At 33.9% G+C, this 27,885-nt stretch overlaps 4 protein-coding genes and 1 pseudogene across 4 annotated transcripts; 2 read left to right on the top strand and 3 right to left on the bottom strand.

Annotated features, from left to right (window-relative positions):
- Nucleotides 1-737: 737 nt before the first annotated feature.
- Nucleotides 738-3,320, top strand: LOC142548992 (elongation factor 1-alpha-like). Its single transcript, XM_075657696.1, has 3 exons — nt 738-872; nt 1,497-1,974; nt 2,075-3,320. The coding sequence occupies exons 2-3, from the start codon at nt 1,513-1,515 to the stop codon at nt 2,960-2,962; spliced, it is 1,350 nt and encodes a 449-aa protein (XP_075513811.1). The 5' UTR covers nt 738-872; nt 1,497-1,512; the 3' UTR covers nt 2,963-3,320.
- A 2,592-nt stretch (nt 3,321-5,912) lies between these two features.
- Nucleotides 5,913-7,131, top strand: LOC142548999 (extradiol ring-cleavage dioxygenase-like). The gene has a single exon (XM_075657708.1). It carries the CDS (start codon nt 6,111-6,113, stop codon nt 6,909-6,911), a length of 801 nt encoding a protein of 266 aa, XP_075513823.1. The 5' UTR covers nt 5,913-6,110; the 3' UTR covers nt 6,912-7,131.
- A 1,885-nt stretch (nt 7,132-9,016) lies between these two features.
- Nucleotides 9,017-12,217, bottom strand: LOC142549007 (protein disulfide-isomerase 5-1-like). The gene is made up of 4 exons (XM_075657721.1): nt 11,975-12,217; nt 11,420-11,478; nt 11,145-11,320; nt 9,017-9,370 (listed from the first exon to the last, which is right to left on the bottom strand). Exons 1-4 carry the CDS (start codon nt 12,098-12,100, stop codon nt 9,276-9,278), a joined length of 456 nt encoding a protein of 151 aa, XP_075513836.1. The 5' UTR covers nt 12,101-12,217; the 3' UTR covers nt 9,017-9,275.
- Nucleotides 12,218-15,269: 3,052 nt separating this feature from the next.
- LOC142549012 (uncharacterized) lies at nt 15,270-18,706 on the bottom strand (annotated as a pseudogene).
- Nucleotides 18,707-20,247: 1,541 nt separating this feature from the next.
- On the bottom strand, nt 20,248-24,551 carry LOC142549021 (ATP synthase subunit d, mitochondrial-like). Its single transcript, XM_075657745.1, has 5 exons — nt 24,288-24,551; nt 22,331-22,412; nt 21,370-21,434; nt 20,785-20,871; nt 20,248-20,648 (listed from the first exon to the last, which is right to left on the bottom strand). The coding sequence occupies exons 1-5, from the start codon at nt 24,456-24,458 to the stop codon at nt 20,547-20,549; spliced, it is 507 nt and encodes a 168-aa protein (XP_075513860.1). The 5' UTR covers nt 24,459-24,551; the 3' UTR covers nt 20,248-20,546.
- Nucleotides 24,552-27,885: the final 3,334 nt, after the last annotated feature.

The raw sequence follows: 27,885 nt of genomic DNA on the forward strand, positions 1-27,885 counted from the left end.
ATTGACATTTATGTAATCATCGTTGAGTTGACATCTATTTGTTAAATATGATGAAACTGTAAATTCAATAGCTGACATGATTAATAGACGGAACATCACCTCAACCGTGCTCTCTTTCTCTAGCACAAAAAATAATATATACCTCCAATTTTTTTTAAATACCTTATAATTATCACTTATTGTTCATGATATTAAAAAGTATAAACATTTCAAACTAATTTAAGAAAAAATACAAAAAATATATAAAAATAAAATGCTAACCACTTTTTTTAATTTTGGTTGTAAATGTTAAAACTCAAAATATGATTTTTTACTCGATGTATTTTAAAATTGAAATAGATAAAAAAAAAATATAATTATAATTTAAATTTAATTGTTTTGTTTGTTTTAATTTTAATTTTTTTTGTTAATTTTCATTTTAAAATATTAACAATAAAACTAGATTGAACTCATTTCTAGAATATCATAAATCATAAATAATTGGGAGAATATATATATATATATATATATAATTTTTGGGTAAATATAAGCGTGATACAAACCCGGTATATAGATATATATGATTTTCAAAGTAGTCGGGTATTGTTCAATTATGATAAACTTCGGGGTGGTTTAGCAATTAATTTATATATATTGTAAAAATAAAAAATATAAAAGCGTAATAAATTTTAAAAATAATAATATGTCTCTAGTTAATTGTTAAGTATGAAAGGGCATTCTAGTAAATGTCAATGAATCCAGCTTTTTTAGAAGCCCTAGCACCTTGTGCCTGGCGGGTATATAAACCATCAGAAGCCTCGTCAGAAACCCTCTGCAGTTCATTTCTCTATCGGCGGCCTCGGTTTCGATTTCCATCGATCTCTTTTGACAAGGTTGGACATCTTTCCATTTTTTCTCTCAGGATAACAATTTTTCGGTTTTTCGCTTTTTAAATTCACGTGATTGTGATTTTATTCTCAAATGTTGTCTATGCAATCGGGGTTCTCAGATTTGATGATATGTATTATTTAGATATATTAATTTCTTCGTATTATCTTCTTGCACGTGTTTTGTTGAAAGTTGTTACAGATTTTTATCTATCATGGATTTTCTGTGTTTGTTGTGTGAACGTTTTCAGAAATCCACTGATTAACACGAGGGGTTTCCCCCCTCCTAAATGGTGATTTAGGCTAAGAGGTTTTAGAAAATGTTATTAAAAATAAAAAAAACTGTTACCCAGAAAGCGTGCTTTGTGGCTCCGGAATTGCAAATGCTATTTTCAAGTTTCATAAAGATTTTAACTTCAAGATCCATCTGGTACTCTAGATTCCTTTTCGTTGGTACAAAATCTGACCCATTAGATGTACCAATTGAAATTCTATGATTTTTTGTATAATTTTTATGAAATCGTGCTTATGAGATTGTTATTTGTAATAATTCCGAAATGAATCAATTTTATGATCCTCTGTATGAGAGAAATCTTGGTTCCAGTTATACTTATTTTGATATATTTGCAGCTTGTAGACATTCACTATGGGTAAGGAAAAGGTTCACATTAGCATTGTGGTTATTGGCCATGTCGACTCTGGGAAGTCAACCACCACTGGTCACCTAATCTACAAGCTTGGTGGTATTGACAAGCGTGTTATTGAAAGGTTTGAGAAGGAGGCTGCTGAGATGAACAAGAGGTCATTCAAGTATGCCTGGGTTCTTGACAAGCTTAAGGCTGAACGTGAGCGTGGAATCACAATTGATATCGCTCTATGGAAGTTTGAGACCACCAAGTATTATTGCACTGTCATCGATGCTCCTGGACACCGTGACTTTATCAAGAATATGATTACTGGTACTTCCCAGGCTGATTGCGCTGTTCTCATTATTGACTCTACCACTGGTGGTTTCGAAGCTGGTATCTCTAAGGATGGTCAGACCCGTGAGCATGCATTGCTTGCCTTCACTCTCGGGGTCAAGCAAATGATTTGTTGCTGCAACAAAGTGAGACAGTTTCCTCATTTTTATTTTCTTAACCATGTGAATAATGTCTTTATTTTTAATAGTTATGTTCTCTAAAATGTTGATGTCAATGATTGTACAGATGGACGCCACCACACCAAAATACTCAAAAGCTAGATATGATGAAATCGTGAAGGAGGTGTCTTCCTACCTCAAGAAAGTTGGCTACAATCCTGACAAGATTCCATTCGTCCCCATTTCTGGTTTTGAGGGAGATAACATGATTGAGAGGTCGACAAACCTCGATTGGTACAAGGGCCCAACCCTCCTTGATGCACTGGACTTGATCACGGAGCCCAAAAGGCCATCAGACAAGCCCCTCCGTCTCCCACTTCAGGATGTTTACAAGATTGGTGGAATTGGTACTGTCCCTGTGGGCCGTGTCGAGACAGGTGTCTTGAAGCCTAGTATGGTCGTCACTTTTGCCCCTACTGGTTTGACCACTGAGGTCAAGTCAGTTGAGATGCACCACGAATCCCTTCCCGAGGCTCTTCCTGGTGACAATGTTGGGTTCAACGTGAAGAATGTTGCTGTCAAGGATCTTAAGCGTGGCTATGTTGCATCCAACTCTAAGGATGATCCTGCAAAGGAAGCTGCGAACTTCACCGCCCAGGTCATCATCATGAACCACCCTGGCCAGATTGGAAATGGATATGCTCCAGTGCTCGATTGTCACACCTCCCACATTGCGGTTAAGTTTGCTGAACTCTTAACAAAGATCGACAGACGTTCAGGTAAAGAGCTCGAAAAGGAACCTAAATTCTTGAAGAATGGCGATGCTGGTTTCGTTAAGATGATTCCTACCAAACCCATGGTGGTGGAAACTTTTTCTGAGTACCCTCCTCTTGGCCGTTTTGCTGTCCGTGACATGCGTCAGACAGTTGCTGTTGGTGTTATTAAGAGTGTGGAGAAAAAGGATCCTACAGGTGCCAAGGTGACAAAGTCTGCTGCTAAGAAGGGTGGGAAGTGAACCGTGCAGGTTATTAATGGTATTTCTAGGGCAACAAAACTTTATTTCAATAAAATCTCACCTAAAAACTTTGCTCTTATATGTATGGCTTTATTAGGTGAAGTCTTCTGGTGGTTACGTTGTAGTTCTGTACCTTGTCAATCGAGAATTATATCCCAGACTTGGGTACTCGATAGGCGGTGGCAGAGTTCACAGCATACTCATTGTTAAATTTGTGTTTTGCTTGTGTGTTTTATGGTCTGGGGTGCTTTGGTTCTGCCAAGGTGGCCGAAGAGTTTTGCTTTTGTTTCAGTTGGATATCAATGATCACATGAATTCTAAACTTTTTTAGTCATGTTATTTTAGCTTGGCTGTGTTATTCCTTGTTCTCGCGATCCACGATTGTTTGTTTGAGCTTTGTGACGTTCTATAGTAGATATTGTAGTTTGTGCGATTCACTGATACCATGTTGAAGTATATTACGAGGTGACAACGTATGCAAGTGATGCTCTTCGGTTCATTGGTTTGTCTCCAAGCTGCCTCAAAATATGAGGGTACGTTCCACATTTGAAATAGCTCACCGTTTCCTTTTACTCCATTAAATTTCTTTTGGGGTAAAATTTGTGTATTGGATTTTGCTTCTTTTTCAACTATTATCACTCTGGGTGAATCTTTTAGAATCCATTGTTTCGCCCTTCTAAGATATTTGTAGGTACAGTGTCGCTCATCTCTTCCCACAAAATAATAGTCTCAAGATTAGACAATCCAACAGATATGTCAAGTTCCTAAAACAGTACAACACTAAAAGTTTTATGCAAATCGACATGCAATTAGAATTTTGAAAAACTACGTACGTGAACGTATGAGAATTATATCTCACGAATTACTAGTATGACAAAATATCAATTTTTTATTTTTGAACTGACTAAATAAGTTGAAGATTTGATACTGAGCCTCTATCATTTTCCTTATCTTCTGCAAGTTCATTAACATAAGCAAAAACTTGTGTGATACGGTCTTACGGGTCGTATTTTGTGAGACAAATATCTTATTAGGGTCATCCATGAAAAAATATTACTTTTAATGCTAATAATATTACTTTTTATTATGAATATCGATAAGGTTGATCCGTCTCACAGATAAAGATTCGTCAGATCGTCTCACAAGAGATTTGCTCATTAACATAATAATTCCTATCTCGATTGTCCTAAAATATATAGTTCATATGCCATCAGAATTATATGTTTGGAAAAGAATTTTAAAATCAAGATTCAATTTGTAACAAATATTTCTCCCAAGTAGAAAAATAAGAACACTATTCATTATCCAGAGATCCACTGAAAATAGCTGTGTTCGAGCTGTGGGCATTTAATTTGAGGGGTTATAATAACAACTCTTAGCAATAGGTAAGTTGGTTTTTTGTTTTGACAAATAGTCTAATATGATACGTTCTCGAAGATCAATTTCATGAGATAAATTTCTGACTTCGATATAACTAATAGAAAAATTAATGTTTAAAACATACATTTAACCATACAAGTATTACTAATTAAACCAAAAACTGTGTGCTCTATTCCTCTAGAAGTTTCCTATTAATAGTACTAAGTTCAAATGCGCAATGGCAGACGTAAAAGAAAATGTCTTAATATTAAAATAATATAATAAGTCTGCGTTTGGTTTGGAGGATAGGATAATGAAATGATTAAGAGAAAAATGATAAAAAAAAATGATTGAAGTAGAAATATAATATATAATGATAAAATAATATTATGTTTGGTATGATGGATAAGAATGTGATAATTAATAATTTTTTGATGAATTGACAAAATTGCCCTTCTCTTTATGTGTCGCGGCGGGGGCGGCGGTCGGCCGGTCGGTCGGAAGCGACGGGGGTGGTCGGCCGGAAGCGACGGCGGTGGTAGGCCGGAAGTGGCGAGGGCGGTCGGACGGAGGTGGTGGCGATCGGCCGGAGGAGGCGGCGGCGGTCGGCCGGCTGCAGGGGTTGGCGGTGGGCGGTCGGTGAAAGGAAGTGGCGGTGAGTTTGGATTTAGGAGATATGTAAAATTGAAAAAATAGGATGAATTAAGAGTGTGATAAATAATATTAGGGGGTGAGGAGGTATTATTTTAACCTACCTAATATAACATAATCATTTATAGGAGGGATTGAGTTTGTTAAAGAAAAATCGTACCAAACGCTTGATTAGGTGGGTTTAATAATTATAAATCCACCTAATCCCATGAACCAAACACAGCCTAAAGGTTAACAGTTATAATGTGTTTGGAATCATGGAATTCAAGGAGATTTATAATTGAAAATACAAATTTAATATTTGGATAGATGAAATTTCAAAATGGGATTTGTATTGATAGAATTTGATGTGATTTAATTTAATTAGATGAAATTATTGCAAGATATGTAAGATTAATGGGATTTGATGGAACTTGATGATAAAAAGAAATAAAAGTATTTTTACTAATACATTTTTATAACTTTTTATAAATTTTCTTCTAAAAATTTTATAAAGTACCATTTATCCAAAAATATATATTATCAATTCACAAACATTTATATCATATATGTTTTTTAGAAAATTATTTCAAAATTAATTTTAAATATTTTTAAATTAAAAAAATCTATAATAATACAAAAAATTTACTGTTTTGATAGTAAAAACTTAATTTGTCAAAATTTGATAAATTTATTTTTAAACTTTATAATTTTTGCATTTATTAAAAAAATTGTTTAATTTAAAATATTTTTTATATGTTAGAAAATAATTTTTTTAAATCATAAAAATAGAAATATTTATATAAATATTGTTAATAAACAAATCATTTTAAAAATAATAATACAAGATTTTTTTAAACGTAAAATAAATTAATTTTAATGATTAAAATACATTGTAAATTACAAACTTGAAATCCAAATCCAAAGCTCATTTTTTTCTTATCCAAACATAGCGTTACGGAAAAGGCTGGCAGGTGGGAGAAGCAAAGTTTGGGACGTGAAGAAAAAGTCATCGGAATGGTAGGAACCTCCCACGGAACGAACGCAAAATCTCTCTTGTGTATATATACATATATACATACGCAATCAGGTGTTTGTGTTTTCGCTGAAATTTGCTAATATAATAATTGAATAAAGGGTGATATCGACGAAGAACAAGATGATGACAGAGACCTTTTACATTTCCCATGGCTCGCCAACGCTTTCCATTGACGATTCCCTCCCGGCGCGTGGCTTCCTCAAATCATTCCAGCAGAAGGTGTTTCCGGAGAAACCCAAATCGATTTTGATAATATCGGGCCACTGGGAGACGGCCGATCCTGAGGTCAACGCCGTGGAGGGCCCCAGTGAAACCATCTACGATTTCTACAACTTCCCGGAGAAGATGTACAAGCTCAAGTACCCGGCTCCCGGAGCTCCGAAATTGGCGAGCAGGGTGAAGGAGCTGCTTTCCGAATCGGGATTCAAGCGCGTGCACGTGGACAAGAAACGTGGACTGGATCACGGCGCATGGGTACCGCTGATGCTGATGTACCCGGAGGCGGACATCCCCGTGTGCCAGCTCTCCGTGCAGACGGAGAAGGACGCGTCCCACCATTTTAATATGGGGAAGGCGCTGGTGCCGCTGAAAGACGAAGGTGTTTTGATAATCGGGTCAGGCGCCGCTACCCATAATCTGCGGTCGATGGACCGCCAGGCTGGAAATTCCGTGACACCGTGGGCTTATGAGTTCGATAATTGGATCAAGGAAGCTCTTTACGAAGGGAGATATGAAGATGTGAATGATTATGAAGCCAAGGCGCCGTATGCCAAGGCAGCGCATCCTAGGCCTGAACATTTTTATCCGCTGCACGTGGCGATGGGTGCGGCGGGAGAGAATACGAGAGGTGAGCTTATTCACACCAGCTGGAGCGCTGGTACACTTTCTTATTCATCCTACAAGTTCACTCAAAAATCTTGAAATGATTGATTGTTGTTCATATACTTTTGTTGTTTGTGATATTAAAGTTTGAACGAAATGTAGCGTGTGCATCTGTTTGATTTATTCTCTGTAATTTGTAATAATTCCTCTTGTAAAGGTTGTCGTGATGCAGAATCAAGAATTTTTCTTTAAGAGAACTGAAAATTTGTCTCTGTAGTCCTTGTTCAACTTAATGTTCAGAAATTATGCAACATTTGAATTGTTTGGTCATACAAGAGCTCGGTACTTGGGCAATATTTCTCTCTTCCCCACGAATCACATTTCCTTCTACGTTAGAAGGATCTGTGCCTTCCCTTTATTTAATTGTACGAAAAAATCTGAATTGTGATTATATGATCCATTATCCATCCATGAGGAGCGGGCTCAGACAATTTCAACTTCGAAAATCGCGAAAAGCACTTCGTTCATGAGTAAACAACGCAAACTAATCACAGGCAATTCTCTGTTGTACCTTACCTGGTTCTTGAGAAAATGCTCTGATTATACTAGTGAGAGAAAAAAAAATCATACAGTGTATCTAGATCATCTGGAAAGACAAACTATTGCAGAAAGGAGTCTTAAGCAAAGCTACATCAATCCTCTATGCTTGACATTTGCATGGTGTATGAGGCTATCGGACCTGGTGGAAGAAAGGAAGCTAAATTTCTCAGGGTTTCCTGCAGTATCATAGTTGCTCGAGGCCTCAGCATGGATTCTTTTTCTGTGGTGGTGAAGTCACCACTACACTTTGTTAAGAAACAACGCCCACTCCAAAAATGTTCAGATTTTTTATGCAAAGGCTTCCAATTACCACTTGTGGTCATCTTTGGGTGGGATTCTTGTTTCTGAATCCGCGGCGTGGCCTTTTTGTTTACTAGCCAGTTGTTAGCTTTATGTTTCTTGATAAAAGATTGTTGCTTTTCTGCAACTTCCATGAAACCTTGGGCAACCCAGGCAGGCAGGAGAAGTTTGTGTGTCTAAATACCACCGAGTAAGTTATAATGAGTAGTACCTATAACTCTGATAGGAAGCCTGTATGTAGTTGCTTGGTCAGTTCAATATTATGCAGAAAGACTAACAATATTGTTGACATCTATTTATATCGTATCTTAAGTTTAATTACCCTATTATATAGATATGATCAGTTGTATGTGCTTGTCCTATCAAGTCAGAAAATCAGCTCAGCCAAGTAGACATGGGGAGAAATTCTTCTGATCTGATGCACTAAAAAGTTTTGCTGGCTTAAGAAACGTTAAAATATTTAGGCTAAACTATTCCTGCGTATAAAACTCGAAGCCTTTCGTTGAACTATGAAAAGCAAATGTAATATATCAAACACTTTATGCATTTATTATATTTTTACGAGTATCAAAAGATTGATTACAATAATTCTTTTTATTAAATTCAGATAACCTTGCCTTTCAACTAAAGTCAGCAAAAGCAAAATAACACAAACGCAACCCTTAAACCTGAAACCCAAATATGTTATCGGCATATAATATTACATGAGTCGCAAAATTTCGGTTTAAGAATTACGTTGAACTTTACTCCGAGATGGAGAGTTGCTGTCAAATAGTCAAAGCGTGGTGACGCAATGGCAAACCTTGTAAAAAGGTTAGAAAATAACAAAATAAATCCATGAGTGAGAATGGCAAACTAACACTAACTAGACAAAAACTTGTGTAAAACAATCTCACAGGTCGTATTTTGTGAGACAAATATCTTATTTGAGTCATCCATGAATATGTAAGAGTATTACTTTTTATTGTGAATATCGGTAGGATTGACCCGTCTCACGATAAAGATTCGTGAGACCGTCTCACAAGAGACCTACTCTACTAACCAAGGATTGAGATCAAGAATCTCAGAATCAAAAGATATTCTAATCAAATGGGTTTATCAGGAATAAAACTTCCGCCACAAAATATCTTTACAAGAAACTCTTCCAGAACAATAAAATTCATTCCATTTTAACGTCTTTCAACGATCTGTGTCATGCAGCTCAAAGCTAGCAAAGAACATTGCAGTTGTATATATGCTAGGATCCTCGAAATGACATCCATTACCAGGGTAACCATCGTCGATTGTCAGAGGTGGTGTCTATATCCAGGAAAACAACCCATCACTGCAACTAAATGCGATAAATTCTTGGAGCACAACCCAATTGTCAAAGCTTTTACATATACGTAGTTAATATCTTCAAAAATTGCTACACCAAAAGTTCTCAACTATGAGAAAAATCTCAATAAACGTGATATAAATAAATAAATCTACACTGTGGCATGCTAGAAAACTCATGCATCCACTCACTACCAAAGAGGGTAAAAGAAAAAGATAGGTCAAAATCAACTTCATCGAGAAAGTTTACAATTCCCCATCATTGTCCAATTGTGATTTTGTAGCTGCCTTTTCTGTTTCTTCCAGAGCAAAAATTTTAAGTGATTCCACATTCCTGGCTCCTGAAACATTCAGTTTTGAATCTACAAGTTAGAACTAGTAATAGCTGAATTCTTCAGCTCTAGCAACAAACTTTATTCATTTTGCAACTTTTTATAAAGGGCAAATTCATCACAAATTCACTATAAAAAGAGTAATGACAAGAAACGTAAAGATAAGAGAATCTCCGGATAAAACGCACAAGGTCTATTGATCTTGCGAATTATAAGCTACTTTTGTAATCATTTTTACATATGCTTTAATCCCAAACAACTTTATATCTTGAAAAAGCATTTCAAAATTCAAGAAAGGGTGTTTAAAGCTGGGAAGAAAACTTTAATAGTGCGATTTCATTTCTCTGAACGATTTTATGGGACTATTCAAGAAATTTGAAAAAGTTTATCAAGATAATGCATGATAAATCAGTCCAACAATTTAAATGAATTATTTTCACAGACTAACTTTTACAATGTAGTAACTAGCTCATTGCTTGATGGTTGCGCAGGCTCGTGGGCCTGAAACCAGACAAATGGAGCAATGCAGATACCTTGATTAGGGGTGTTCATCGGTCGGTTCGGTTCGGTTCGATTTTCGGTTTTTTATTTCGGTTTTTTCGGTTTTTGGTTTTAGAAATATATAATCCGATATCCGAACCATTTTTCTTCGGTTCGGTTCGATTTTCTACCAAAACGGTTCGATTATTTCGGTCGGTTATTCGGTTTTGGTATAATTATTTAAATTAATAATGTAAATATATTGTAAAATATAATATGTTAACTTTCTATATGTTTTCTTAGTAAAATATTTAAATATAATGTCTAAATTAATTTAACAAACAACAATCAACTAAAAATTGTTCAAAATGGTTTTTCATTCACTAAATATCATATCAAAATATATAATATAAATAAAAATATAAAAAAGTTATTAATTTAATGAAATTTCGGTTTTTCGGTTTGTTCGGTTTTGACATATATAATCCAATATCCGAACCATTTTTCTTCGGTTCGGTTCGATTTTCTACCAAAACGGTTCGATTATTTCGGTCGGTTATTCGGTTTTGGTATAATTATTTAAATTAATAATGTAAATATATTGTAAAATATAATATGTTAACTTTCTATATGTTTTCTTAGTAAAATATTTAAATATAATGTCTAAATTAATTTAACAAACAACAATCAACTAAAAATTGTTCAAAATGGTTTTTCATTCACTAAATATCATATCAAAATATATAATATAAATAAAAATATAAAAAAGTTATTAATTTAATGAAATTTCGGTTTTTCGGTTTGTTCGGTTTTGACATATATAATCCAAAACCGAACCAAATAAACTTCGATTTTAACATTTATATCCGAATTACAAAATTCGACTTTCGGTTCGGTTTGATGTTCGGTTTGGATTTTCGATTTTTTCGTTTTATCCGAAGTTTGAACACCCCTAACCTTGATGACGTGGGAGAGTAAGAGTACACTATTCAGTTAGGTATTTGCGTGAGTTTAGCATAATGCTTTGCCCATCAGAGAATCATATAATTCTGAGCCATTCCATGAAGAAAGTGGTTTATCCTCATTTCACAGCATTCCAAAGTCTAAAACAAAAAGAAGTGAATAAATGGGTATCCTTGTGCTATTAGGGGCATGCTTCTCAAACAGATTTTAAATAGTCTTCCTGCTGGTTTAGCAGTATCACTGATATAGCTCATGCGAAGGAAGTAATTGGAATAATAGACATCAAACAATAAGTAGCTAAAAATTCAAACCGTGAATATAAATTCAAACACATCATTACCTTGATATTTCACAACTTCTTCTCCATTATAGAATAACTTGAAAGTAGGATATGAGTGGATATCTACTTTAGAGCACACTGGTTTATTTGTTCCACAATTGACTTCACCAATCTCAATCTCATCCTCGCCTTCCATCTCCTTTCCCAAATCCTCCCATAGCGTCCCCAAATTTTTACTGGGACATAAGTTAAACCATTGTGATGCCAATACCAACTGTATTCAAGTTTTCAAACTGTTCCTAAAGTTGAAAAATGATTTCAAAATTGAAACTTACCAGTGCTTGCACCAAGGAACACAAAACTTTACAAACCATGCCGTGTCTTTCTCTTGAACCTAAATTATACATAAAGAGACTTTAAAACATAACGATACAAAAAGATATCCAGAGTACATAAATCATCTAGATTTTATATAAACATCCCCAATTCTTATATTTTCCATGCCTCCCTTTTCGTTGCTTTTCTTTTATCAGGTGCCATTCAATGTGCATTTAAGGAGTGAAAAATTCAACAAAATATAATTTTCAAATAAAATGTAAAACAAACTAAAATTCAATTTCACATGAAAACATTAACTTCAACACAATATGGGCATCGAGCAGATCGTACTAAAGCTCACAACCTTCTGATATAACCAAACCACTAGGGCCAATATTTTAATTAGGTAACCAGAAAACTCCAATAACATTCATAGGAATACCACGTTAAACAATTATTCAAGTAATCATCATAACTGCTCCAGATCCCTATGCGATGATTCCAAAGTACCAAAGCCACAAAGTATGATCTCGTATAGAAATCCAGAAATAGAAACTTAAAAATTTTCTGACCTTGTCATTAAAAGTCTCGGTTGTTAAGGCGATAACTTCAGCTCTCGCAGAATCATGTTTGGAGCACAAGACAAACAAGCAGTACAGCAACAAGATTTGAAGGATACTGAAACGGTGTCGTATCATGGCTTGAAACGGAGAGGAATTGATCGGTGATCGGCGCTTACCAGTGAGAGCAATCCGGAGCTGAGGAGCCCTCAATTCGTCTGTGTGGAGACTTTTTTTTATCAGATTTGTAAAGTATTTGATTGTATTTGAATTTATAGAATTCGAGTTCAAATGGGTCCGAAATTTTTTTAAATCCAACTGGAGTATAAATTATTTTGTTAGATTGTTAGTGATCCATCATCCGCTCGCGAGTCTTGTTATTTATTAATATAATATAATATAATTATAAATTAATAAATAAATTTCGATCATTTTGAGAATTTATTTTTGAATGATAGTTTTAATAATCCGTGAATGTATTCAAATCTTTTGAGATTAACTCAAACTCAAGTTTTACTTTAAAACGATTTCGAACCAAAAAGTTTTAAAATTTTCGAACTTCGAATCGAGCTCGAGCTCGAATATAACTTATTCGAGTCGAATTCAAGTATTCAAATTTTCATCATATTCGGCTCGATTCGGTTCGTTTACACACCCAGTCTGGCCTGAAGTGTAATTTACCACAAACACAAAACTGAAATCAAGTTACTTTGAATTTATACAAGGTAGAAGTATTTCAATTAGAAGCATTTGAAATTCATAGATTTGACATGATTAAGTTAAAGATTTTGAATATAAAATTGAAGCAAAAATAATGCACTTAGCTATTAATATAAGAAGAACGTCAAACTAGAATCTACCAAATTGGCATTTGTAATTGAAAGAGAAAAGACATATGCCTAAGCCTACAAACAAGCGAGTGAAATATACTTGACATGTATCCATATTTAAAACAAGCGAGTGAAATATACTTGACATGTATCCATATTTACACTAAAGATGGCACCCGTAGCTAGCACACTTAGTAGATTCCACCCAACATTGCAGGGATCGTCATCCAAAGACCGAAGATCCATGACATTCGATAATCTTGAGTGGTTTTAGCTCAAGCTCAATCATCAGGGGTAAGTTGTTTTAGCTCAAGCTCCATCATCAGGGGTAAGTGGTTTTAGCTCAAGCTCACCTGTAATAGTTTAGGCATCAGTGTAGCCATCATAGGCTTCATTTGTGCTTGCTTTTCCATGAAACCAGAAGAATCATAGTAGTCATAAACAATTCAAAATGTTCATAAAACTTGTATTTTCATCCACGTTAGGCTGAATAGAGACTTGGTTTTCCCTGAGAAGTAACACTTTGCTGGAATTGACTAAACTGTTTAGCTTGAAGCAATGCCTGAAGCATCTTTAAGAAAATTCACCTTCGCTTTCTTGCCTCTGATCTTCTGAGCTTCATTATCATAAGCTCTCACTGTTTTTTTGGTAATATTACAAGTATCAAGCACAACTCAGAACCCTTTTCCGAGGATCACGGATTCCGGCAATGCTTTTACCCCACGGGCATTGCAGGTTTCCGTAATGATCCTCCCTCTTTCTTTTTGAAGAATGTTTGGTATTATCATCATATTCAATAGAGTCTACAAATTTCAAAACTTCACGAGAAGAAAACTACGAAAAAATAAGTCAGAAAGAAAATGTTCAAATAAATGATGTGTATATGTACAAAACAGATTTACATCTTAGAGCTTTCGAGCAACAACTAGAAACCAAACATAGAGATCGCTTCTTCTGCCTTCCATTTTAATGAGAAAAAATAAGAAAAAATATTTCTAAAATTATTTTCATATTATTCTCAAATCTAGCCAAAATTTCATTAACGATTGAAAAAAAAAAAATATGTCGAACCTAATAAATCAACTGCTATAGCTATCAAGGACCCATCACAAAAAACTTGAATCACTTGCTATCATGAAGGATTTTCATCCGCATGACTGTAATATAACAGAATAGGAGATGACAAAAAATGAGACTGACTTGAACATTATCAAGCTATAATAGAGTGAATTTCTACATATTTAACTTTATCCTTGGGACAAAACTAATGGAATAAAACTGAGTTAATATAAGTATATATTTTACCTTTCTTCTCAAAAGATAAAAAAAAGTGCACTAACCAATAAAGAAGCATCACAAAAAAATGTATCAAGAATGTCAAGCACAATAAAAGTACTTCAATTTATTTGTGTCATCAATTGCAAGCTCTCACGAAACATCAAAGGTAAAACAAATTATGTATGTAAACAAATGAAATGAAAAACAAAATAAAAATCAGCGATCATCATAATATAATGCAAAACCTCTTTCGACAAACAAATGCCACAAAGAAGAAAAAATAGGGTGCAAATAACAAAAAACGAATGTCACAAAGAAGAAAAAGAAAAGCATGGAGAAATTTTTTTACAAAAAAGTGATGCCACTGAAAATGAATAATAAAACAAGTGAAAAAAATACAAAAATAATACTAAAGATCACAAGAATATAATAAACACATGAACCAAAAATAAATGCACAAGATATCAATTTCTATCAACATAAATACAATTGATATATATATATATATGTGTGTGTGTGTGACCAATTTAAACACACATTATTGACACTATTTGCTCAAACAAAGGTGTTGCATGTCTAATATAATACTTAAATATTATGTATGACATCCACATAATATATTTATATTTTTAAAGTATTTGATATAAATGATGTTTAATATTAAATAACAAATATCCAAAAACATTATATGTTTGCCACAAATCGTTTGACATTACACAATGAAAATTTTAATTTAATTGTTGCAAAAGAAGTTATCATTTATTTAATTAATCAAATACATTAAACAAAAAAATATTTTAGATAAATCCAAAATTATATCATGACTTCAAGCGGTTATTCTAAGGTGTTGGGCTGTTATAATACAGAAAACATAATGTACAATATAATTTTATTTTTAGCTCTAAAAGTGTAATCGATGGTGTGAGTATGTGCCTGTAATTAAGGTTTGTAATTCCATGGACAAAAGCTATAGTTTCATGGATCATCTTATGCGTCAAACTAGTCTTTCCCATATCATGAATGATGATGATTAGTGAATTCTTTCACCACATTGGATAAGAAAAATGTGTTCATTTTCGTTCTTGATAACATTTCGACATTGTAACAAGCTGCTGAAGATGAGAAGTGAGAGCATCATGCATTACGAAACCAAGAAATCAAATAGTATAGACAGAAGGGCGTAACAGAGATTAACAGAATTGAAGTTTACAAGGTCTTCAATTTCTTTGCAAGATGTTGTTTTAGTCATTCTTTAAAGACTTACAGTCCATGTGATACTGAACTTTCCAGTTCGACAAATGGTTGGATTCGTAAATCGTAATCATAATTTTCTCATGTAATACTAAACTTCCCAGTTCGACAAATGTCTGTATGTATCGTATCCTATACTTTTCGTTAGCTCACTTCAATTACAATCAAGAAAACCAGAGTAGAAATCAAGAAAATCCGTGTTTTCCCGCACCAACATTTTTAAGCTAAACTAGTAACATTTTCGCTGTCAATTATTGTATCACTGAAAATCCCATCTGTGTTTTGATCCTCATCATCTATCCGACCTTGATCCACATCTCTGGAAAGAGGGCCTCGAGGAATCCCGAAAACTGTACTAAACATATGTTGATGACATTCATCACAGAAGTAGAAATATGTGAAATGGCCCTCGTATGGAAGTTTATGCAGCATGACATCAGGTAAAACTCGTTGCACAAAATCGCTCATTGATGGAGGGACAACTCTGTCTTCACCTCCCTATTTCCATAGAAATCCCAAGTACAAGTAAATAAACATAATAAACAACCATAGGTAATTGAAATCCATCATCGAAACTGTTTTTTCCCAAAAGATCGAGCCCATAAGAAAATTGGTCAAAAATAATTAACACAACACACTCATGCATCAGGCGATAAAGGTATAGAAACAAGCACCCAAAACCAAATTATTTACATATATGGGACTTTGTGCACCAAAAGTTTTGAGCATTAACCTAATGTCATTGATATCTTCTTGAAATCATTTCATCGAAAAGGATCGAGATAATGGAAGGTGGGCCGACAATTGTTTTGTAATTTAACACAAGTAAATCGTTAACTAACCTGCCATATGTGGATGGGGCCAAGAAAACCATCAAATCTCCTTTCAGCAGAACTGTACATTGATTTAAGCCATACCAGAACCCCTTTGCCCTTGTGTTTGTTTTGTACTTTGAGGTCTCCAATGCTGAAACCCCAGTTTGAAACCTGTAAGATTGCTTCCTCAACAAATGGTTTCACATTTAACTGTCGAATTGATTCTTCAACATCCCTCATCCAGAATTCTTGAAACATCTGTCTCTCTATCAGAGCTCTATCCTATAGATTTCACCAAACATATTAACTAAGAACATATAAAATTCTTCACTAGTTTTATGGCTTTTAGTTAAGATCACTCACCCTTTTCCCAAATGAGATGGAAAACCAGTTTTCCATCTGACCAATGTTTCCAGAAAGGAAACTTCTACGATAGAAGTATGGAAGTAATCTAGGAAATTTCTGGGCTAAATGGTACAACATTTTCTTCTTGGTTGTCCATTTCCCCCAGATTTTTCGTGCCTCTTCCTTGGTCAGTCTGGGTTCATACGGATTAATCATCGGAGCAACCATGATAGCACCTTAAAAATTAACCAAAAATGTGTCAAAATGACTTGTAGAAGGCAAGAGTCACTAATTTGGTTTCCACCATAAATCGAAGCTACAGTTGTAACTTTCTTCGGTTCAAATAACAGAAAGACATCGATTAGTACATGAATTAACCTGCTATTCTATCAGGAATGTACCGAAGAGCAGCCCAAGCATGCATACTTCCTATAGAATACCCCACAATCCAAAACTTATCAGTAACATTCACAGCATAAGACAAGTGGAACATATCCAAAGCTGATGACTCGAGATTCCTATCGGGATGAGGATCGCTTTCCCCAAAGCCAGGAAGATCGTAGGACACAAGCCGAATACCAAACTCTTGCAGTAAGGAACCTTTGATACCAGGAATTCCTAGTTTAAAAAAAACAGAGTCCACATAAAAAATTCAGTGAAACCTTTAGCATTCCTATTATACTGCATATCAAACTATTTACCAGCCAAATAAAATATGGTTAATATACAAAAAATACCTGCAAGTCGAGATGAAAGGAAAGAATGGGGAACAATCATTGAGTATCTAGCTTGATCAGAAGGAACACCTTGTTCCTGATGGGCTAAGCGTCTCCCATCTGGAAGCAATATGAGGCTACCACTAGTAGGGTGAATCTTCATTTGTTTAACCAAAGGAGTTGTAGGGTGATTAGTATTTACAATTAAAGCTGCAGATTATGTTCATTCTATCAGTATCAATCTGAACGGAAAAAAAAAACTATTCTTTCATCACACAGCAAATTCCATGTTCAACAACAAATTTAGGACAAAATTTTGCAAATTTGGGTCTAGTTTTTATCAACCACAATGCCCCCCAGTCAACTACACCCGTCCTGCCTCTTATTCAGAGGGAAACTACGGAAATCTAACACATACAATTCCAAGATCTTCCACATAGCTAGATATAACATCCAATTTAGGATCTTGGAACTACAAGATCTTGAAAGTACAACACTTGCAATAATTAGACCAAGTCCTCCCATGTGTTTTTGTGCATCCTACCCCCTAGTATCTTGCAAAAGACCCGAATTTTAAAGAATCAATGCCAAGTTGACAAATGCATTTAGATATTCTCATCCTCCCAATTTGTCCACCATTCTTTCTTAACTTCACAGCCAAATATGGCATGTTCTGGAACTACACAACTAGTGATGCCCGTTTAGAGTTCACACCAGCAATTCCTGGAAATTAAACAAGCTAGTTTCCATATAATTCAAACGTAGAACCAAATGTGTGGTAAAATCACTTTATAAGAATCTCAGTCCAATTCAAGAAACAGCATTCCAGTAAAATCCGACAAAACAAGAGCAAATTCACACTGTACCAACAATCACCTGCAAGAGCAAGAATCCAGACACAAGCGATCACGCTCCAAGCATGAAAAGGGTCACGATCCTCTGGCAGATACCGATTCAAAAACCTCAAGTTTCCCACAAATCTTGGCACATGGTCCCTCAAACTTTTTCATTATCAAAGAATCATCCCGCAACAAGCTCTGCTTCAATACATCTCTCACTCCCTTCCCAAACTCCAGACTCATCTCCGCCGCCCCTTTCGCGAACTCGGCCACCTGAAACCTCCAATCTCCAGCAACCGCTGCCGGAGCTCTTCCCTCCACTCGGGATGAGCAATAATTGTAACCATTTTCTCCAACACCCTCGTCAAGAACATTCGTAAATTCCGGTCTCCAGGCCGTTGACTCGTTAACCTCAGACATTAACAGAATTCCACAAATGGGTCCCAAAAACAAATCCCAGAGCGGCGTCACTTCCAAGCTTTCACACACTATATTGAAACCTTATACTCGAATACGATTACAGTAGCTTCTGGCAACTATTCCGTTGTATTTGTATTCATACATATGTATGAAATGGACAGCCAAAGCTATCGACAATCAGACGCCGTTTTCTTGATTATTATATATTATACAGTCTACAATATTTGCATGAGTTGTTTTTGTTTGCCATTAATGGACAGAGGTAGGGGTCCGAACTGCAATATTCATGGGGCAGTAGGTAGCTTGGGACCGAATCAAGGGCCAGAATTATGCCACATCGCCAATAGTAGCTCTGCAATTGTGGGGGTGGTGGGATTGATGACAGCGATGGCGTCGTGGTGGGGTCCGCCATGCAGGGGGCTAACGGCCGTTAACTTGTTGCGCCTATTCCTCCCAAGAAATTGCAGAGAAAATAGTATTGAAAAATTAGAAATAAATCTTTCGTGCTTTACATTTAATGTTTGCTTAACAAAATATAAAAAATAACTTATTTATTTCTACATTTAAATATTATTATTATATACGGAAATAATAATATTTAAATGGAGAAATATATATATGAAAATAATATTTTAATTGACAAGAATCAAGATTTTATTTTATTACTCTTTGAAATTTAAAAATGGGAAAGAAATCCATGAAACAGATTAACAATTTCAGTTTTTTTGGTCGAATTGATCTCATACCATGTACCAGCTACTTCGTTTCTACAATATCACACTTTCGTTTTTAAACAACGTTATTTTAAAATATGATTAAAAAAAAACTTAAATTAAATTTACGTCTTTTTTTTTTAAAAAAATAGCCCTTTCTATCTGTAAAAATGGATGCATCAACGCGATATTGAAAATAGATGCATCGTGAATATCTATATGAATATCGTTGATGTGACGTCCATCTATTAAATGTACGGTTTCACCACGTCAAATATAATATGAATATCACTTCAGTGGTATTCACATAAATGCTGCATAAGATCAAACTTCATTAATATTATTCAATTTAATGTATGCTACCGATTCTATGATAGAAACCTGTTTTTTCATTTGATGATTTTTGTTTTTGAGTTTGGCTCAAACTCGAATGAGATATTTTTTGATGGTTTTTTATTATAATTTTTGGAGTGGCGAATGTTCATTTAAAAAGGTGGGTACTTAGATGAATTTTTTGTGCTTCTCAATTTAATGCTGTTGCCACACAAAATAATGAAAAATAAAGATGGGACATTATTGTGCACCACTTGTAAATGTCAAATATAGAGATCAACCTTCCAGCTGCCCACAATTATTAAGCTCGGCAAAAAATTAGAGTGCCAACAAAGATGGTAATTTCTCCATTTATGAAGCTTTCGAATGGCATATAGAGCAAGTACTTGAAGCGATTAAAGTGTTCCACTGTCGAACACTAATTCTGGGAATTTGGCGATAAATCGATACTCAGCCGGCATTTTGAGTAATGATTGTGGGTTATTTTCACTTTCGATGTACCACTTCGAAAAGTATGAACAGTAACGAAGCAAAAATCAAGAGTTGGCACTAAAAATGTCTATTGTTTGTCGCTGTATTAAGGAATTCCGCACTTAACTTGAAATAGTGGGATTTAGAGTTCAAGAAATCCATTGTCCGCCTCTTAAGGCCGGAATTATTTATCAAGTCTTGACCTTTTTCATATGTTTTGAGTATGAAGCAATGGAGATTATTGGACTACAAGTATTCCCTTCAAACAAAAGAATTGTGCAAAAAGAAAATTATGCAGAACATTCAACGTGATTTGAGACACAAGACAAAAGTAGGAGAACATGATAATATATATGAGTGCACGGTAGCCTCAAGTGTTAAAATCATCTCTCCGTGTACAACACATTTTGATGAAGCTGAAACAAGGTTTTCAAAAGGGTAGAGTATTCTTGTTAATCTTCAGAATACTCTGGAGAAACGAAATGAGAAAACAAACCTGGTCTGCCCTTTATTTCAAAGTAGCGTTTGTATTCACCTGAAAATGGCCTCAAGAAACACTACATGAAGTCGAAACTAATAGCCCCAATAGTCATTTCGAATTTCATCATCAAACTTCTTCTTGAGCTCAGGATGCTTTGCGAAGTATTCATCAGCAGTCATTGTACTAAGCTTCTTCTGTTTCATAATAAAAATGTATGAGGAAACCACATATAAATAGTGTGTACTTGTGCGTGTGAAGGAGAGACAGAAAGATGACAAGACAGGATTCACCAAAAAAGAAAAAAAGATGCGAGAAACACGACGACTTCACCTTTAACTCTTGGACTTCCTCGATTTCTTTTTCTAATCTTTCAGACTCCTTCAATGATTTCTCCTCGGCCTCTTTCAGCTCTACCAACTGTAACTCGAGATAATCCACATACAAAATGCTTTCACTTTCCAAACTTAACCTATGAAACAAGTTCATATTGGATCGGAATTTGGACCTACCTCAGGATACAAAAAATTGTCATAAACATGATACTTATTCTGGAGTGCGAAATAAATTTATTAAAGGGAACACCTTTTAGACACTACATTATCTTCGGTATTTAACTATTTCCACATGCTGTAATAAAAGAACATTGTAAAGATGATCATCTGGAACATACAAGAAAAGCTCTGGATTACGAGATGATTCCAATATTTGTTATGGGTTGTTCAGTTTGCAGTTTCTGGAAATATTCAAGAATCAAGGAGCAATAGTTCCAGAGCAGGTGCAACTATATTTCTTAAATTTATACCAGGATTATGCATTGAATAGTATATACTGTTTACAGAAAGGTAGAAAGGTTCAGATATTTCTAAATTTCTAGAAAGAGGCGCAGATATAGATACGACTCCTGGTCCTTCTCACCAGTGCATCGAACTTAGGCTTGTATTGAGGAGTGACATTGTCAACATACTGTGGGATTTTGATTTCTGCACAATAAGAAAGTAATAACACAAATTAGTTGAGCCAAATTCCACAATGCTGGGGAACTTTTCAACAACACTTACGAAAGCCAACCAAGAATTGCATCTTTATTATTTAACAAACGAGATAAACTTCTTAAAACATTACGAGTGCCATAAGATGAAATTTAGATACGATAATAGACTGGAGGCGTTAATCATGTTTCATAGGTTTCATGTCTTAATCTCTATCTATTATTCCTTTAGGCTTTGGAACTGGGGGCTAAAAGAAGTATGGTTATTTTAGAACTGGAACTTGGTCTTTACTACTAAAACTATCGAAGCTCTAATACAGATTTTAAGACACATGACATGTAAGTTCTTGCAAGATTCAGCCTTCTCCTATTCTTCTTATCGTCACTTAGATCAAATAATATCAAACATACTCAATCAACCATGATATCAGATTTCCAAATTTTATTACTAGCTATCAGCTGCTTTGTTAATCAAGTAAAAAGTAAAGACATGATAATCTGATAACCAGTCTCTAAATATTACTGACTGGTGAATCAATATAAATTTCAATTTGTTGAATATCCCAATGCTATTAAGAAAAACAACAAAAGACTGAATCAATTGCAGTCTAGGAGAAAATAGCCTTCTACAGATTTGAAATACAAATAAACTATTGGTCAATGTATGGGCAAAACAGCAGCTGCTCGTTACACCAGACAACAAAATGGTTTAAATACACAAATGCAAACAGCAACCCCACGTTACACCAGACAACTAAATGGTTTAAATACACAAATGCAGAAAATAATTGGCAACTTCACCATTTATAGATCAAATACTCCATAAAAAAACTAACACAAAACAGGAAGTAAATGAAATGAAAACTAACAGATACATATTATGTGTACCATCATAAGCTTGCTTGTACATATCAACCAAGCGAGAGCCAATGCCTTTCCTGTAATACTCCCAGTCTATAGGTTCTGGTTCCTGAAAAGTTGAGAATTGAAAGTAAAATCAAATGTAATTTATATGTGAGCATCACAAGGCAGAAACAGATAATACTCACGCCGTCTCACATATATAGACTTATCTTTTTCTCACACTGATCGAGAAAATCAATGGAAAAACAAAGTTTATAAACCAACTTCCTATTTTTCTTTAATTTATTCAACAAAAGGTTGTACGTTTTCCGAAACTTTTGTAATAGGGATATATTAGTAAAAAACAAGAAAATATGCTAATAAATGTAGTACTGTATATTTAAGACAACCGAAAAAAGAAAATAATCCTATATAGTTCGGACGGAGGGAATAGTTGACATGGGACATAGTACATCAGATTGTCCAAAGATCAGATAAATTGCAGACAATTATAACAGTTGTCATACAAAAACACCTTTGCTCAGTTGAAGTAGGACTGAACTGCTTCTTCAAAAAAAAAAAGTAGGACCCATTACAAAGCGACGAAATCATAACACCATAATTTTTATAGTCTCTAGATCCAATATATTTAGAAAAACATAGCAGTAACGAAAGTTCGAAAACAAAAAACACAAAATGATGATACCAAATGGTGTGTGGATCAATGGACAACTAAGGCCAGATATGAAAAGGCACGTTACACTTTCTTTATTTATTTTACGGAGTAGAGTTTTTTAAAAAAACAAAGGAATCAACAAACTAAGATTTCAATTTTTATCAAGGAAATAATTCTTTCACGCATGTGCATGGAACATGAGCATAACAAGGTTTAAGCAAAGACAAAGCCAGGATAGCTGAGGGCTTGAGGCAACAACCGTTCCATACAATTATTTAGAAAAACAATGCAAACGAGCCAATGAGGAGAAAAGAAAGCTTATGTTTCACTTTTACATCAGCGAGAAGGAAAACATTCATTTCAATTGTCACTGCACCAGATCCCTTGGCCAAAAATGTCAACAAGATTTTACATCATAAGATCAACGTATAGCCGTGTCACATATTTCTTATTCTTGAAGAACGTCGCTAAATTGCAATTTGAAATTCCAGATAAGTAATGAGGTTGATTTCAATAACACTTTTTCCAATGCCATGCATTATTCAACTTCCCTTCCATCAAATGGAAAACATACTGAACAGCTAAGTAAAGCTCCCGTTTCTACGGTGACTTCAGTGGATGCAATCAATGAAAAAGGGCTAGCAACTAGCCACGTATAAAAAATATATGCCTATGTGCCACAGCATAGTAGGCTTCGTATATCATATTTAACACGAAGAAACACACTTTTTTTTATCCTTTTATCTATTGTCGATCTAAAGTCCAAAATCACAAAGATCATAAAAACAATCATTTACCATACACGAGCTTTGATCTGGAAGCCAAATTTCAAGATTAAAAATGACTTAGATCAAAACAATTACACTTTCCTGGATTTCAATGCCAGTTGTAGAAGCCAGCAATCCCAGGGGATGAGACCTCACTCTTGTTCCACCACATCACCCAGCCCCAATGCTTGGGGTAGGAATAAAATTAAATTCTGTATATGAATAAATTTTCCGCGGCGCCATGAAACAAACACAATCACTCAACAGATAAACGTCCATATTTTTCACTCATTTCCTTTCACATTCTACCCAGATCATCTCAGTTCTACAATTGTAAAGAAACCAAATCTCCAAAGACAAGACAAAGAAAATCATAAATCGAATCAGAACCACTTGCCGCATCAAACATAAAAACCCAACAAGAGAACAGATAAAAAGAACTCCCATTACACCAACAAAACCCATATGACACAAAACAAATTTACAGAGACAAAAAACGCGCAAATAAATCTTAGGCACATTACAAACATGAGACGAGGAAAATGAATCAAGAATCGACCTGGCTGAACTTGGTCTGGAGCTGGGAGTTGACCTCGTCGAAGGCACGTCGGAGGGTGGCGAACTCCTTGCGAGCTTCGTCGGATACCATAAGCTTGGCCATCCCCTCCCAGTCGATGTTCTTGCCCGCTTTAAAAGCCACATCCACCACCTTCTTCCCCGCTCCGCTCATTTTTCTGTTTTCTCTATCGATTGATCGAACAACAAACACACCGATTCTGATTCACAACTGTTTCACAGGAGGGTTGTGTCCCCTAATGTACGGTCTGCCCGGGCCAAAATTGTAATTTCAGCTTGCATTTCATTTGTTTTTTTATTATTATAAAATATATTTGTTTTTATGTTATTTAAATAAAAAAATCATATTGATAAAAAATAATAATAATAATAGATCATATAAATTAAATAATCGATACTTATAGCAATAGTGTTAGAATTTTTAAAATTAATAAAATTTACAATAACAATAATAAAAAATAATATTGCCAAAATTAGGATGAACAAAATTTTGGTTGAAACTTAAAAGATCGACATAATTGATTTGATTTTAAACTTAAGTTTGATTAATCGAACTTTTGGGAAATCAAACCGAATTAAAATAGAATATTACAGTTTTATTCGAATTAACCAAATTTTTGTAAAAATAAATTCAAAATAGATTTTTATTAAAAAATATCTAAATAATATTCACACAAATTTTCCGAATTTTTTATAAGAAGTGGATTATTTCAATTTGTATAAAAGAAAATTTATACTTTTGAATTAATCGAACCAAAATTTGAATCAAATCGATCATGCCAATCGTCTCCAAATAGGATACCTAATTTTTGGATCTCATCACCCCTGAGAAGCCAGATCATGATCATTGATCACTATGTCTACAATTTTATTTTTCCAAACAGTTGAAATACAGTCGAGTTTGGAATTTGAAATCTTGTTTCAAACTTATTTATATCATATAAGTTATAGAGTAGGTCTCTTGTGAGACGGTCTCACGAATTTTTATCTGTGAGACGGGTCAATCCTATCGATATTCACAGTAAAAAGTAATGCTCTTAGCATAAAAAGTAATACTTTTTCATGGATGACTCAAATAAGAGACTCGTCTCATAAAATACAACCCATGAGACTGTCTCACACAAGTTTTTGTCTAAATTATAAATAATCGATCTATTCATAATTTTATTTTATTTTTACAATTAGTGATGAATGTTGAGAAGTCTCCCTCCGTCCACAATTTTGAATAGGCTAGTTTATCTTCTTCTTCTTTTTTTTTTTTGGGTCATATAATAACATTTGATTTAAAAAATAATAATTTAATATAGTTAAAAAACAGGATTCTTTTTTAAATATGAGTATGACTTACGCATTTCATGATTAAAGATCCGTGAATCCTTTTCACAAGATATCTAATACTTTTTAAAATTTGTATATGGTCTGTATTTCACACTATTAATTGGCGGTCACACATTATGTGAAAAATTTTAGTACATAAAATTATTATTACAGACATTATATTTTAGTATTATATCGACAGCTGCAAACTTGAAACGAAATTTATTCAAATTTAATGAGTAATTGCATTGAAATATATATCTTTTCATCCCTCCAAATTTTTAAATATTTAGTTTATTACATAAAACTTTTTTTTTATTTAATTTAACGACGTCCTTAATTAGGGGTAAAATGTATTCGATCACCCATGTGAAATCTCACAAGTTGTGGTATTTTAATTTTATTTTTTTGACCATTTTAGAGTGTCATGGTGCAAAAATTATTACATTTTAAATGAAAAAACATTTGTTGTATGATTTTAATGACAATTTTCGTACACAGGAGATGATTAATCTTTTTTTTTTTAAAAAAAAAGATTTGACTGAATCCGTTTTTCAAATTTTTTAATATTAATATGTCTCTTGTGAGACAGTCTCACGTATATTTATTTATCAGACGAACAAATTCTTGCCCATATTTACAATAAAAAGTAATATTTTTGATATAAAATACTAATAATTTTTCATGAATGAACCAAATAGAATGTTTATCTCACAAAATTGACTCGTGAAATTTTCTCACGAGATTTCTTGAGTCCCAAATATAATCCATAGCTCTCGCCCCTCAAGTTCAAGTGTTTCAAAAAATTCTGTTATAATATATAGCTTAAAATTCAATCCACTATTTAATGTCAGTTATCAATCCTTATTACATATTAAGGGAATGTATAATTAAAATAATTTGGTGAATGCAATATATTATACTAAAATTATCCCCACATTGTAAAAGTCAAGTGATGTAACCAATAATTTGGTAAGTGGTGTTTTCATATCTGACCTAGAATGTGTACTAACAAATTGATTAATCTTAATTTTTTTTATAATATTAGAATTCACCACAGTTATTCTTCAATGTGCGCTAAGCAAACTCTCGAAATAACACAGTATAATACGAATGGCTCCACTTCATGTACATACTTGGTTCAAGTTATAAAAACTTAACAATTTTTGCCGATCACATATATAATTTATTTTCGATCATTCAATTAAACCATTACTTTTTTTTTTCGGGTAGACAATTGTCTAATTTTCCAACAAAGTAGATGGCTAATCTCTTTCAATGCCCTAATAATTCAGCATTTGATTCAATCTCTTTCAAATCAAAACTTTTTTTTTTCCATTTCCAGTATTATATTGCAAGTCATTAACCTATTCGTTATTGACCAATGATACAATCTCGATCAATCAAACAACGAAATAGTAACCCGACTCGTGGACTTATAATGTAATGACATAAACATATCTCAACGGGGAGGAAGCTTAGAGTTCATTCCCATATGATAGAAGGAAAAAAAAACCCACTCCCATATAATAATAATAACAATTAAACAAAAATAATGATATGCTATATTTTGGTGTTGTGTTCTTAAAACATTGTACAAAAATTGTAAAATATATTCTTTTGAAACCAGATTTATCCAAGGTATAATTACTTAACTTAAATGATTTATTGAAAACTGTTTTTTGCGTATTTTTCAAGAACATGACTAAATAAATAGTTTCCATCAAAATTATTGAAATGACGATTGTTGTTAAATCAAAAACATCATTTAAATCCGACATTTTCCGTAGTCAGAGAATCCTGTAATTTGTCCAAAAATTATTTTTGCTAAGGTCGTCCTCGATCGTTTTTTTCAAAATCTAAAAGTAGTAGTAGTAATACTAATAATAATAATAATAATAATGACAAAAATCATATATGTAAAGTCAGTTTCATACTTGTGAGGGAGTGGTAGCTAACTTATGTCTACTCTGTTGACAACGAAGGTAAGTTGTGTGAAAAGTTGAAATTGTGCTCACAAATAATAAATAAATAATTGTATAAACAACAATACATTTATTTGGAGATTAAAAATATTATAATAATTATCTTATCTCGTCCAATATTTGAGTTGATGAAATATGTCGTCGTTTAACCAATTATTGTGAGCTTCGATTCCCCACGAATAATTTCTCAGGATAACCTATCACACGAGATTTGCTCTATTTAATTTACTTGACTAACGTGTTTTTGCAGAACATCCAAACTTACATATATGAATTTTC

This window comes from Primulina tabacum, chromosome 1, assembly GCF_025594145.1.
Source record: "Primulina tabacum isolate GXHZ01 chromosome 1, ASM2559414v2, whole genome shotgun sequence".
In the NCBI taxonomy this organism is placed as follows: Eukaryota; Viridiplantae; Streptophyta; class Magnoliopsida; order Lamiales; family Gesneriaceae; genus Primulina; species Primulina tabacum.